This window comes from Chrysochloris asiatica, unplaced genomic scaffold, assembly GCF_000296735.1.
Source record: "Chrysochloris asiatica unplaced genomic scaffold, ChrAsi1.0 scaffold00138, whole genome shotgun sequence".
In the NCBI taxonomy this organism is placed as follows: domain Eukaryota; kingdom Metazoa; phylum Chordata; class Mammalia; order Afrosoricida; family Chrysochloridae; genus Chrysochloris; species Chrysochloris asiatica.
The window spans coordinates 7,681,611-7,693,089 of record NW_006408656.1 but is presented as its reverse complement, the minus strand read 5'-3'; the positions used below and the strand labels follow the sequence as shown (position 1 = coordinate 7,693,089).

Genomic DNA, 11,479 nt, shown 5'->3' with positions numbered 1-11,479 from the left:
ACTGGATAAAGCAGAGAGCAGAGCGTCCCTAGGGAAAATTTCAGTGGAACAGCAGAACAGGGGAAAAAGTCGAACGGCAGCCCCTACTTCAAGCTCACCAGCTGTTCCTAGGAAATGCTATACAGGGCTGCTATGGGTTGGAACCAACTTGATGGTACATAAAAACAGTTACCCAAGGTCAAGCCCAGAAGACCACATACGAGTGTTTATAGACAGATGGGCAGACTGGTCATAGCCTGGTTCATGCACTAACACACCTGCTGGTTCCAGCTGTTCTTCTGGGCACACTTGTTGTCTATATTACATTCTACCCAGGGCCCAGTCTATTATTTTCCACGTTACTGGATCCAGACAGAGCAGTCCAAGATGGGGTGGGCCCCTTCTCTGAACCACAGATCCCACTGCTGAGGCTGTGTGGGTCTCAAAGGGTAGGATGGAAGGAGGCCCTCCTTGCACTATAGGACAGACAGCCGCCAGAGGAGAACATTTTCAGCCCAGAGGACCACATCCACATTTAAATATTATATACAAGGCACTTAGCTGGGCCACTAAATCAGATACTGGAGCCAAAACAGGAAATGGACTGTTGATTCTTCACCAGAAAGGCTGAGAGTCTCAGTATGTCTGACACCACACAGCCTCTAGGGGCAGTGTGTAGGCTGTAGACCCCAAGGCTTCTGATTTGAGCCCCAATCTTTCCTCTAGACTAGCCTACTAACTCCCAGACACTTTGGCAGCATTACACTTGACCTTTTACTCCTTTGATCTCTGGGTACCTGAGTTCCCTAGAAAGATGATCCTAGCTCTAGACCCAGTTGTGCCTGTGGTGGGCAAAGCTCCCATAGCCCACTGTGCACCTGTACGATGTGTCCCAGGCCCTCACCTGTTGAGCAGCTGCTGCATGAAGGTGTCTGCGCCCTGGTACATGCCAGTCAGCTGGCTCTGCACCTGTGAGCCTGGAGCTAGTCCCCCAGGCCGTGGCCGGGCTCTGCTGCTCAGATAGGCCTTCTCCTCCTCCAGGGCACGCCGCAGATCTTCTGCCTTAGCCATCAGTTTAGAGATGTTGAGACTCTCGGCCTCCAGCTTTCGGGCTTCTCCCTTGACCTCCTTCCGGAGTGGGGAACCCCCGCTGGCCCCTTCCTTGCTCTTGGTGGTCTCTGTGCGGCGGTTCAGTGCTGGCAACTTGCTCTTCTTAAGGCCAAACCAGCTGGCGATGCTGCTGGTGTTGCGGTGCTTGGCCTCGGTGCCTGGTGCCCGCTCTTGGCCTTGGAGCCGCAGCACATTCTCCTCAATGCCCTTCATCACCTTCTCCTCAATGGCAGAGTGTGGGGCTGGCCCCTCAGGACCCTGGCTTGGGTCAGTAGGACCAGCTGCTGGGGGTGTGGGCTGGTCTGCCCATGGTGGACCCTTACCCTTGTCAGGCTTCAGGGGTTCCTTGTTGGCTGAAGGGGCTCCAGGTCGGGGCACCACCTTGGTGGGTGACTTGGAAGGAAGCTTTGTAGGGCTGCCGTGGGGGCTCTTATTGGGCTTTCCCAGGCTAGGCGCTGAGGTTGGCACTTTGGCAGGGGTACGGGGTACCTGGGGACACAAGGCCCCTGCCAGCCGACTCTTGGCCAGCTCCACTTTGGTGAGGCAGCTCCTTGGTGAGATGGGCTCCAAGTCCACCCGGGCCCCCATGGAGTGGGAAGAGTAGATTCGGGTGCCTGGGTCTCCTAAGAGCCCGGCTTCCTGCTGCTTCAGGCTGCTTGTGCCTAAGGCCACTGCCCCCCGCAGTATTCCCTTAGCTTCTGGCTGCTCAGGAGGCCTGGAGGTGGGAGGTACCATGTCTCCAGTGTTCTCCCCTGACCTCCCTAGTCCCCGGGCCTTCTCAGTGCCAGGCCTGGCCAGCACCCCATTCTTCTCTGTACCCAGAGGTCCCTCAGGGCCAGTCTTCAGTCTCCCCAGGGCTGCCAGTCTGTCCCTCAGAGGTGTGTAGCCAGGATCTCCAGGTCGCCGCCCTGCCCCTTGACTGGATTTCTTAGATGAGTTGCCTGGGGTCCTACGGCCAGGATGGGGAGACTCCGAACCTGCCTTGTCTGAACACTTCTCTTGGGGGCTCCCATAGGGGCAGGATTCTGGCAGGCAAGGGCTAGTGGGGGCACCAGGGCTTCTGAGGACCTCAGTGGCCCGTGGCACCTCCAAAGTCAGTTGTGGATAGGTGGGTACTTGCAGTGGGGAAGGAGGGGGCTCTGGGGAAGGTCCCCTGAAGGAGCCTCGAGAAAGGTCCAGGATATTCTCATAGCAGGGGGACATCGCTGGTCCTGGAGACAGCGTGGTGGACAATGTGGGCTGGGGGGCTCTTAGTTGGGAAGAGTCTGGGGTTGAGGGGCAGGGTGAAGGGTTGGGGGACAGGCCCTGTGCCCCCTCAGGGGATAGCTCACCTACCCCCAAACCCCGGCGGGCTAGCAGTGGGGAGGGGCTCCCATCTGAGCCACCATTCCGACAGGGGATTCGGGAATTCCGGGGGAGCTGGGGACTGAGCTGGGGGCCGCCTGGGCTGGGGATCTTCTCCGAGGCTGGAGGCAGCTTTAGGAACTTGAGACCTCTGGCTGGAGAGGGTAGAAGGGGTCCCTGCGCTTCTCCAGGAGAAGTGGGGCCAATTTGGAGCTTGCTTTTCACCTGAGATGAGGAGTGGGGGTGGCCAGGCCTTGAGCCCAGGGGGGCATCCCCTGCACCCATGAACATGCTGAGGAAGGGGAGGGGTCCCTGGCCCTCTGAGGTAGCACCAAAGCCTGGCCTGTGGGCCTCTGGGGTTCCTCCACCCCAAGCTGACTTAAGGAGGCCTTTGGACTTGGACGGCTGTGAGGGTACCTGGTCTGGGGAGGATGGCTGCCCAGGACCAGGGTGGTCCCCATTGAGTGGGCCTGCTGCCCCTGCCAGGAAGGCCTGCAGGTAAGACTCCGTGTCTTCAAGGAGCTGGCCCAGGTTTAACTGTTTGCGGGCCAGGGCACCGAGCAGGGTGTCAGGGCTGGATGCCTCATTGGTGTCACCTGCCTCATCAGAAGAGGAGGAAGAGCTGCTGCCTGGGGCACAGTGTGGGCCAGAGCTGGTGCCCTGTGCCTGGGGGGGACCCCTACCAGGGCCCCAGGGCCGCCCAGTACCCTCCTCCTCTCCCGGGGCCCCCAGAGGATGCTCCCAGTGCAGCAGGCCTCCAAGACTACCAGGGCCAAGCAGCAGATAGGGGGCCCAGGATGAGGGTTCGCCGTTGATGGGCTCTGGGGAGCCAGGACTCTCTTCTGGAGGCCGCCAGGGGGTGGCAGGAGAGCACAGAAGCAAGGGGTCCGTCTCCTCCAGGGCTCTTAGTACTTCCAGAATCTGGGCTTTCTTCCGAAGGAACGGGGAGAGGGCATCCAGTGCTGGGGATGGAGTGGCAGGGGGTCCTGGGCCTCCTGGTCGCAGCTGCTGTTCCCAACACACCTTGGAGGAGATGGGGTGAGAAGAGGGTCCCGGTGTAGCTGGGCAGAACGGAGCATGCTGGGTGCAGAGTTGGCTTGCTGGTGTGTGTGTTCCCAGAACAACTGACAGAGACTTACATACAGCTAGCGGCTCAGAGTTCTCACTGGGTACTGAGCCCTGCTCACCCCACCTCCCTTTTCCTGGTTGTCCCTGCTCTCCCCTTGGCTGTTTGGGTCAGCAGGGTTGACCACCTACTACTCTGATCTCTATATTTGTCTCAGGGGAAGAAGACCCCAGAAAGAATACAGACACTTAACAAGGAGTGTGGCATGGAATTGCTACAAGCCAGCCCAGGCTGCACCAGGTCAGCTGGCCACCCCTGCTGACCTGATTCCTGGTAGGAGGCGGGGGCTGGGGGCAACTCCATATAAACCCTTTCCCACTCTTTCCTAGCCCCCTCTTGGGCTTAGTATAGTATGGCATCGTGGTTAACTACTTGGGTCCTGGAGCCATACTGTGTGGGTTCAAGTTCCAGCTCTACCCTTTAATTATCTATCTGCTGTTTAACACTGCACTTCATTTTGTCATCAGCAAAATGCTATGGTGATTGTGTTTGTTCTTGATGCTGTCCTGTCAATTCCGACTCATAGTGACCCTGACCCTGCAGGACAGAGTAGAACTGTCCCCTAGGGTTCCAAGGCTGTAATCCTTATGGAAGCAGACAGTCACATTCTGCCTTGGAGCATCTGGTGGATTCAACCTGCCAACCTTTTGATTATCGGCTGAGCATTTAACCACTGTGTCACCAGGGCTCCTGAGTACTTAATCTCGTAACATAAGGTTGATGAAATCTACGGTATTCAGCACAGAGCCTGACACGGAATGAGGGCTCAGTTCATTGTTAGCTAGTACCCCTAATGTACTAATGCTTCATCTGCCGCAGGGCAGGATAAGGTGGGGATCTACTGTTCTTGGTATGGGGCTAGAGTAGACAGCTCACACCTCCAGCCAGGACAAGCATCTGTGCACCAGCAGGCAATTCGTCTCCTGACACCCGTTAGGAAACAGCAATGAGTACAGGTCGACTGGTGCAGCTGGTGAAGCCAGATATCCCTGTGCCCAGTGCTCCTACCTCTCTCTGTCCAGCACAGTGCCCCATAGGCAGGGAGGAGGCTGGTCCCTCAGTGGAACTCAAGGATGGGGAGGCTGGTGGCTCCGATGGTGGCTGGAGTGGGGTAAGTGGGATCTGCAGAGTGAAGTGAGAGGCGGAATTGGTACAACCACTGTCTGGTCCCAGTGTCCTGCTCCCCCGCTAAGCCTGGCCCACGGTAAGGCTCCTGCTACTGTCTCCACTAACTCCTAAGAGAAGCCTCAGAAGACCAGGTAGATTTGAAGCCACTGCAAGGCCCAGCTGCTGGGACAGTGGGCCCAGTCAGGGCACCTTGGAAAAAAGAAGTGCCCCTGGGCCTGGGGGGCAGTGGGCAGGTTCAGCCCTGGGTGCCCATCTCAGATGCAGGACCAAAAGGCTGAAAAAGTTCCAACCCATCCAGCAGCTCTACAGGAGAAAAACTTGACCACTGCTTCTGTGAAGATGATAGCCAAGAAAAACCTGTGTGGCACTTCTACTCGATGACACCCACCAATGTGAAAGCCCCTCCTGTTCTGATTTCTGGGTCACAGGGTGGCTGCAGCCGATAGGAGAGGCATTTGCTATCAGGCCTTGGACATGTTTGAGGTTGTTGTTGTTGTTGTTAAGTGCCGTCGAGTCGGTTCCGACCCATAGCGACCCTGTACAGGTTTTCCGAGGGTGTAAATCTTTACGGGAGTAGAAAGCCTCATCTTTCTCCCGCGGAGCGGCTGGTAGTTTCGAACCGCTGACCTTAAGGTTCGCAGCCCGATTCGTAACCTTAAGGTCAGCGGTTCGAAACTACCAGCCACTCCGCGGGAGAAAGATGAGGCTTTCTACTCCCGTAAAGATTTACACCCTCGGAAACCCTGTACAGGGTCGCTATGGGTCGGAACCGACTCGATGGCACTTAACAACAACCTCAAACATGTCCAAGGCCTGATAGCAAATGCCTCTCCTATCGGCTGCAGCCCATGTTTGAGGTAGCAGGGAATAATTCTCATTTTAGTCTGCCCTGTTGGTCTCATGTGAAACATCTACTCTGAGGATAACCGAGGTAGTCCTTCATCATGGGCCACTTCTCTCTCAATTCCTAAGAATGTAATTTCCTTCTTCCAGGCGTCTTGGCTAGAGATGAGTCAGCTTGAGCTCTTCCCTCTCCTTTATTCTCTAGTCATTAAAGTCTCTCTCAGCAGTGTCTTGCTCCCCCGTTCCTCTGCAGCCTGCCCCCCTTCAGTCCACACCCTGTCTCTCTCTGTGGCTGCTGCTCAGTCTCCCTTATCTGGGATGCAGTGATCCCTTCACTCTACCGTGCTCATGGCAGCCCAAAGCGTCTTTGTGCTCAATCTCCCATGCCTGGCCACAGCCCATGGAAACCAGTCTGGACTCTTCCACTGGCACTCCTGGTGCTACTGGTCCTTCTCCTGTTTTGAGTTCTGTCTTTCTCTTCATGAATTCTTCGCTTCAGCCAAGCAGAACAGCTTTCCTGCCCTGAGATCTCTGCTGATGCTGTTTCTCTCACTGAGAATCCATTCTTCCCCAACTTAACAACAACAAAAAATCATCCTTCTTTGAAGGCCCAGGTCCAATGTTATCTCTTTAAAGGAGCCTCCCTAAGACTTCTGAAAACCACATCAGCTTCAACATGGTGATGACCAAGAAACCAGTAGCTTTGGCCACAAGTTGTAAACAACCAGCAACAAGCAAGGCAGGGAATAAGAGAAAGGTCCCCTGTTGTGCCAAATCAAGAGTCAGTGTTAAGGTGCCAAAGACAACCAAAGTGGTGAAAAGATCCCGTCTACCGAGTATGAGGAGAAGAGCACCCCCCAAAGCTTCTGCCAGCCCAAATATGCCTAAGAAAGGAAAAGAGCCAACTCTAGTTGGCCAGTATCTTAGATTTAAAAATAAAGCTGAGCAAAATGATTCGTTTGTGGACCAAGAGTTCCTGGAGAGATCCTCCACATCAAGTAATACCCTGCACAAATAACCCCTGGTGAAGTACACCATGTCTTCATAGCCCTGCACCAAGAGTTTCTGGAGAGATCGGCCACTTCAAGTAATGCCCTGGGGAGTCAGTAACTCCAGAGCAAGACAGAGACCTGAAAACTCTCTGGGGAACATCCAAAGGTCTGTATGCTGAGAAGTTACCACTGAACTAGAGATTGAAGCTTGTATCAAGAAGGCATACCAACGGTGATGATTCAAATAAAACAACTTTTGAATAGTTTAAAAAAAAAAAGGAGCCTTCCTGAATCCTTCCCAGACTACTGGGCAGTACTTAGCACAGTCTGCTTTATAGCATGGCTGTCCATACACCTGTCTTAGCTTCTGGCTGCCCCAGCCTTCAGGGGTTAGAGTCACTCGGCACAGACGCAGCCCTTAGACAGGGCCTTGAAATTTCAGGTCCTGCTTCAAAGGCACTGCTCACAGCAAGAATTTCATTCGCTTTTGCTCAATGGAGCTTCCATCCTAGCTAAGTACAAATTGGGAATACTATTAATAATGATTAATGGATGTCATTTATTGACTGTACTGTATGCCAAGCACTATAGATTATCTCATTTAATCCTCAAACATTTTACAATACACCAGTAGGTATTTTTATCCCCATTTATAAGGAAAAAGTCAAAGTTCATATAGCTACCAGAAGCTAAATCAGGCATCCAACCCAAGTTTATCTAAGGCCAGTGGTTCATGCTTTCCATCCTGTTATGTTCTCTCTAGGGAAGATAAATCCACTTGCTAAAATCCCAAGTGTTCCCAGGATTTAAGTAAAACATAAATGAAGTTAATGGTTCTCTTTAGCTCTGTTATCATCAGTCACAGAGAAGGGCATGGATGGGAAGGGTGGGGTGGGCCTCTGGGATGCCAGGGTGAACCTGGCAGCAGGTGGAGCTGAGGACAGGAAAGTTGCAGCATCATTGCCGCTGATTCAGACCCAGCTCTGAGCTGGCCTGGCTAAAGGGGTGAGAGGCTGTTATTGCGAGGCACCCAGGGCTTCCCAGTGAATGAAGGGGTTTTGCAGTCAGACAACACAGACAGACAGACACATGCAGAGAAGGAATTTCCTTCTTGTTACAGAGATGACCTCAGAAAGAACCTGCTGTTTACCTCAGGTAGCTAGAGCTGCTCCTGGCTCTTCTACCCCCATGTCTCACCCTATTCTTAGGGATTCTTGACAGAGTAACCCCAGGTGATATCTCAACTCAGCCCAGAATTCAGGCCCAGTAGTCGCCTGTTTCTCCCAGGTTAGGCAGGTGTTGGAGCTGGAAGCAGAGCGCAGTGTCTGTGACATGCCTGTGTGTCCCCAGGTGAGTGGATGTAACTGTGTGTACAGAGATCTAGTGTCCTGACCACTCTCCTGGGCTGTCTTACACTCGGCTCACCCTCTGACCTTGGCCAAGAAACAGCAACATCATTGGCCAGAGCTTGAAGTAACTGCATTTGCAGCCTCCACCCCTCTCCCCACATAGGACAGGAACAAGCACATGCTTTTCTGTACACAAGAAGGAATGTCATCCAGTTGGATGGGGAGCACCTGGGATATGGGAGACAGTGAAGCTTGAGGTGGCCCAGGTAGATTTTGCCCTAGCAGTTCGAAACTACCAGCTGTTTTGAGGGAGAAAGATGAGGCTTTCTGCTCCCGTAAAGATTTACAGCTTTGGAAACCCTGTACAGGGTAGCTGTGAGTCTGAACTGACTCCATGGCACATAATAATAACAACAACAACAACAACAAGGCTCCCATTAACGGGCTAGGTTGATTTTCCAGGGCAGCGATAACCCCCAGAATGAATGAAGGATGGCCGACAGCTTTTTCCTTTTGCATGTGCTTGTGGGAAAAGAGGGTAGTGGTGATGATGGGTTGGGGAATGAGGAAGAGGGACAGAAAAGTCCATTTGCCCACCTGAGGAATGGAGCCTGTTGTGAGCTGGAGTTTCTGCTGAAACAGGGCACTTAGCATCTGGTTCTGCCGCTCCAGGTCGAACACCCTCTTCTTCAGCTTGATGCACTCCTCCCGTAGGTCCTGCCCAACCCAGAAGGAGGCGGGAGAGATGGACAGGGACAGGGAGAAGGACAGGGGTTGAGCACAGTCCTCACCAGAACGGTGGGCACTGCTGGAGTCAGCTTGAGGCCCCGGGATTCCTGCTGGGTCTGCCTTTCTCCCACGTTCTACTATGAAGTATTGGGCTGCCTATGCTCCTATCTGGAGTCCTGGTGTGATGCTGTAGGGTAAGCACTGGACTGCAACTTCAAGGTCGGTGGTTCAAACCCACCAGCCACTCCCTGGAAATCCTATACAGGGTCACTGTGAGTCAGAACCGACTCACCAGCACTTAACACCAACAACACTTGTAGTTATAGCTGCTTCTGGAGAGGATGAATTCCCTGTTTACTACTCGTGGTGGGAGGTATATCCCATTCCTTTGGTACCTTTCCCATCTCTACAACTAATCTTCTGCCTCTTAGAAACCACACATCAAAGAAGAGCCCACATAGGACAGAAGAAGGTCTGGGGGTCAGAGTGGCCCAAGAAGTTACCCCCCATAGTACTTGGCAAATATTTAGGGGTCATCTTTGGCTAACAGCATCAACTCTGATTTCAGGGACTTTATAATCCAGTGAAACCAGCTGGAGCCAGGGTAAGGGAAGGATTCAAAGCCCAACCAAAGCTTCAAAAAGACCTGGCTTTAACCTATATCCACCCAGGCCTCTAGGTGGAAGAATATGTGAGGAGGCAATAAACCATCTCTACCACACCCTCTCCTCTAACCTCTATCCAGGGTGTAGCTGAACCGACTCCTAGCCTTGGGAGTAACCTTCCCCTCCCCCTAGGGCATCATGGTTTGGGGGTGAGAATCTCTCTTTTGAATACTCACCTTCTGGTTTAGCAGTGCCTGTACCACATGGTTGGCAACCTGGGGACAAAAAGCCCAAGTCAGAGCTGTCAGCTGGCCTGAGCTCGGTCTGGAATAGACAAGCTACGTCCCTTCCACACCAGCCCCACTGCAGACCCACAGACCTCATCCAGACAGCGCTCATAGGTCTCCCGCTGGTTCTCGTTGGCCTGGGCAAGTGCCGAGTTCTCTGCCTGCAGGTGAGAGGGAAGAAAAGGGCAAAAGGGAGGCTCTGGGGATCCTCATTTCCTCAGAGTAACTTCCTTTTGGGGACAGAGAGATAGGAGCTCACTAGTTACAGCCCTACCCCAGTCTTAGCTCTGGTTGGGTGTTGATACGCGAAGGCTGTACACACAGGCCATAGGCATCAAGATAGCAAAGCTCTGGTGGGCGGGTTTTCTGTGAATCCTGACTGAAGCCAGGGAGGGTCACCAGGAAGAACTGAGGTGGAAGTGCCAAGGGAAACCCTTATTTCCCTGCAGGATGGGCAGAAAGGATTGGAATGAGCAGGGTATGGTCTTAATAATGGGGCAAGAAGCCAGGTATGAGGAGCTGTCTCTGTCTCTCCACTCCTAAGCCCCAAGTTACCCAACTCTTTTCTCCTGTGGCATCTATGCTCCCCTCTTTCCCCACCCCAGAGCCAGTAAGGACAAGAATGTGGAGAGAAGAGGATAAAGACGGGAGAAATTCAGGGGCTGGGCATTACCACCCCTGTGCATGCCTGACAAGGGCTTCTCAAGGGAATGTCAGCTCTGCTCCAGCTGGCAAACGGGGCTGCAAGGAAGGTCCACTGCCCCCACAACCACCCATACAAACCACCCGCCTGAGGCCCACCTCCAGCTCCCGAAGCCGGTGCAGAAGCTCCTGGCAGCTGCCTGGCTCCATGCTGCCGCCATCACCACTTTCTCCTGGCCTGGGGTTTCCAGGACCCCCAGCCTGCTGATCCATGGTCTCCGACATCAGGTCCTGGGGCAAGTGAGAGAAGCCTGAGCAGGCTACTCCAGGGCAGGAGGAGGAGGTGGGGACAAGGGAGACAAAGATAAAGTTCATCAGTATTCTTGGAGTATAGATGAGGGTGACCCGCATGGCATATACACTGTAACAACTGAGTCTGGCTGGGAATCTCCTGCTCATGGGACACACAGAAGCTCTTCTCATCTCAAGAACAAAGACCATTGTTTTGTAAGCACTACACTTGCACATGGAGTGCCAGGGTGGTGGGAATGGCTCACTCACTTTGCTGCTAACTAAAAGGTTAGAAGTTCGACTCCCCTAGCAGTGCCTCAGAAGAATGATCTGGTGATCTACTTCCAAACAAAGCAGCAGTGAAAACCCTAGGAGCACAGCACTACTCTGACACACACAGGGTTGTTGCCAGAAGTTGGCAGTGGCAACTGGTTTGGTCCACTTGCACATATCCCATCACATACCCCGTCACAAAGCCAGGAGAGGAGAGACCTGAATTCTCAGCTGGGATTGACCCTGATCTGGCAAGTCAGTTAAATCCCCATGTGTCAGTAACAACAGTATCACTGAATCTCCCTCAGCGGCTACAAATAAAGACTAGATCTGTGAAAGTCATCTGAGGAAGTTACAAAGTAAAACAAAACAAACATTATTCATAACAGTAACAATAATAATACATTAAAAAATTCCTGAAACAAACTTCCCAGGTAAAATAGCTAGGATAGCTCAGCAGGCTCCCCTGTCTAGGGCAGGGGCATAGGTAGTGTGTAGCTAAGACCCAAAGGCTCTATGAGCATGTGAGCAGGGTGACCACAGGGAAACTTGCTCTTGATCATTCATTTACTCTGTAAACTGGTGCTCAGTTTCCTAATTCTGAGAAATGAACAGAATTCTTTCTTCCTTATAGGGTCTTTGTGAGAGTCAAACATGATCCCAGATGGGAAACCATTTGGAAAACTGGTCTACAGAGGTGGTACTGGTATTACTCGGGCATCTGTGATGAAGCGATCTAAGGTTGGGAACTGGTAACCTGAGTTCTGGCCCTAGTTCTGCT

General features: G+C 53.0%; 1 protein-coding gene across 1 annotated transcript in view; it reads right to left on the bottom strand.

Annotated features, from left to right (window-relative positions):
• The window catches only part of NCKAP5L (NCK-associated protein 5-like), a 12,440-nt gene extending 2,021 nt beyond the window's left edge, over positions 1-10,419 (bottom strand). The window contains exons 1-6 of the mRNA XM_006870069.1: positions 10,294-10,419; positions 9,585-9,653; positions 9,442-9,480; positions 8,469-8,588; positions 4,568-4,681; positions 884-3,456 (exon numbers count right to left, since the gene is read on the bottom strand). Of these exons, the coding sequence (XP_006870131.1) occupies positions 884-3,456; positions 4,568-4,681; positions 8,469-8,588; positions 9,442-9,480; positions 9,585-9,653; positions 10,294-10,419 (3,041 nt within the window). The remainder of the gene's footprint in view (positions 1-883; positions 3,457-4,567; positions 4,682-8,468; positions 8,589-9,441; positions 9,481-9,584; positions 9,654-10,293) is intronic.
• Positions 10,420-11,479: the final 1,060 nt, after the last annotated feature.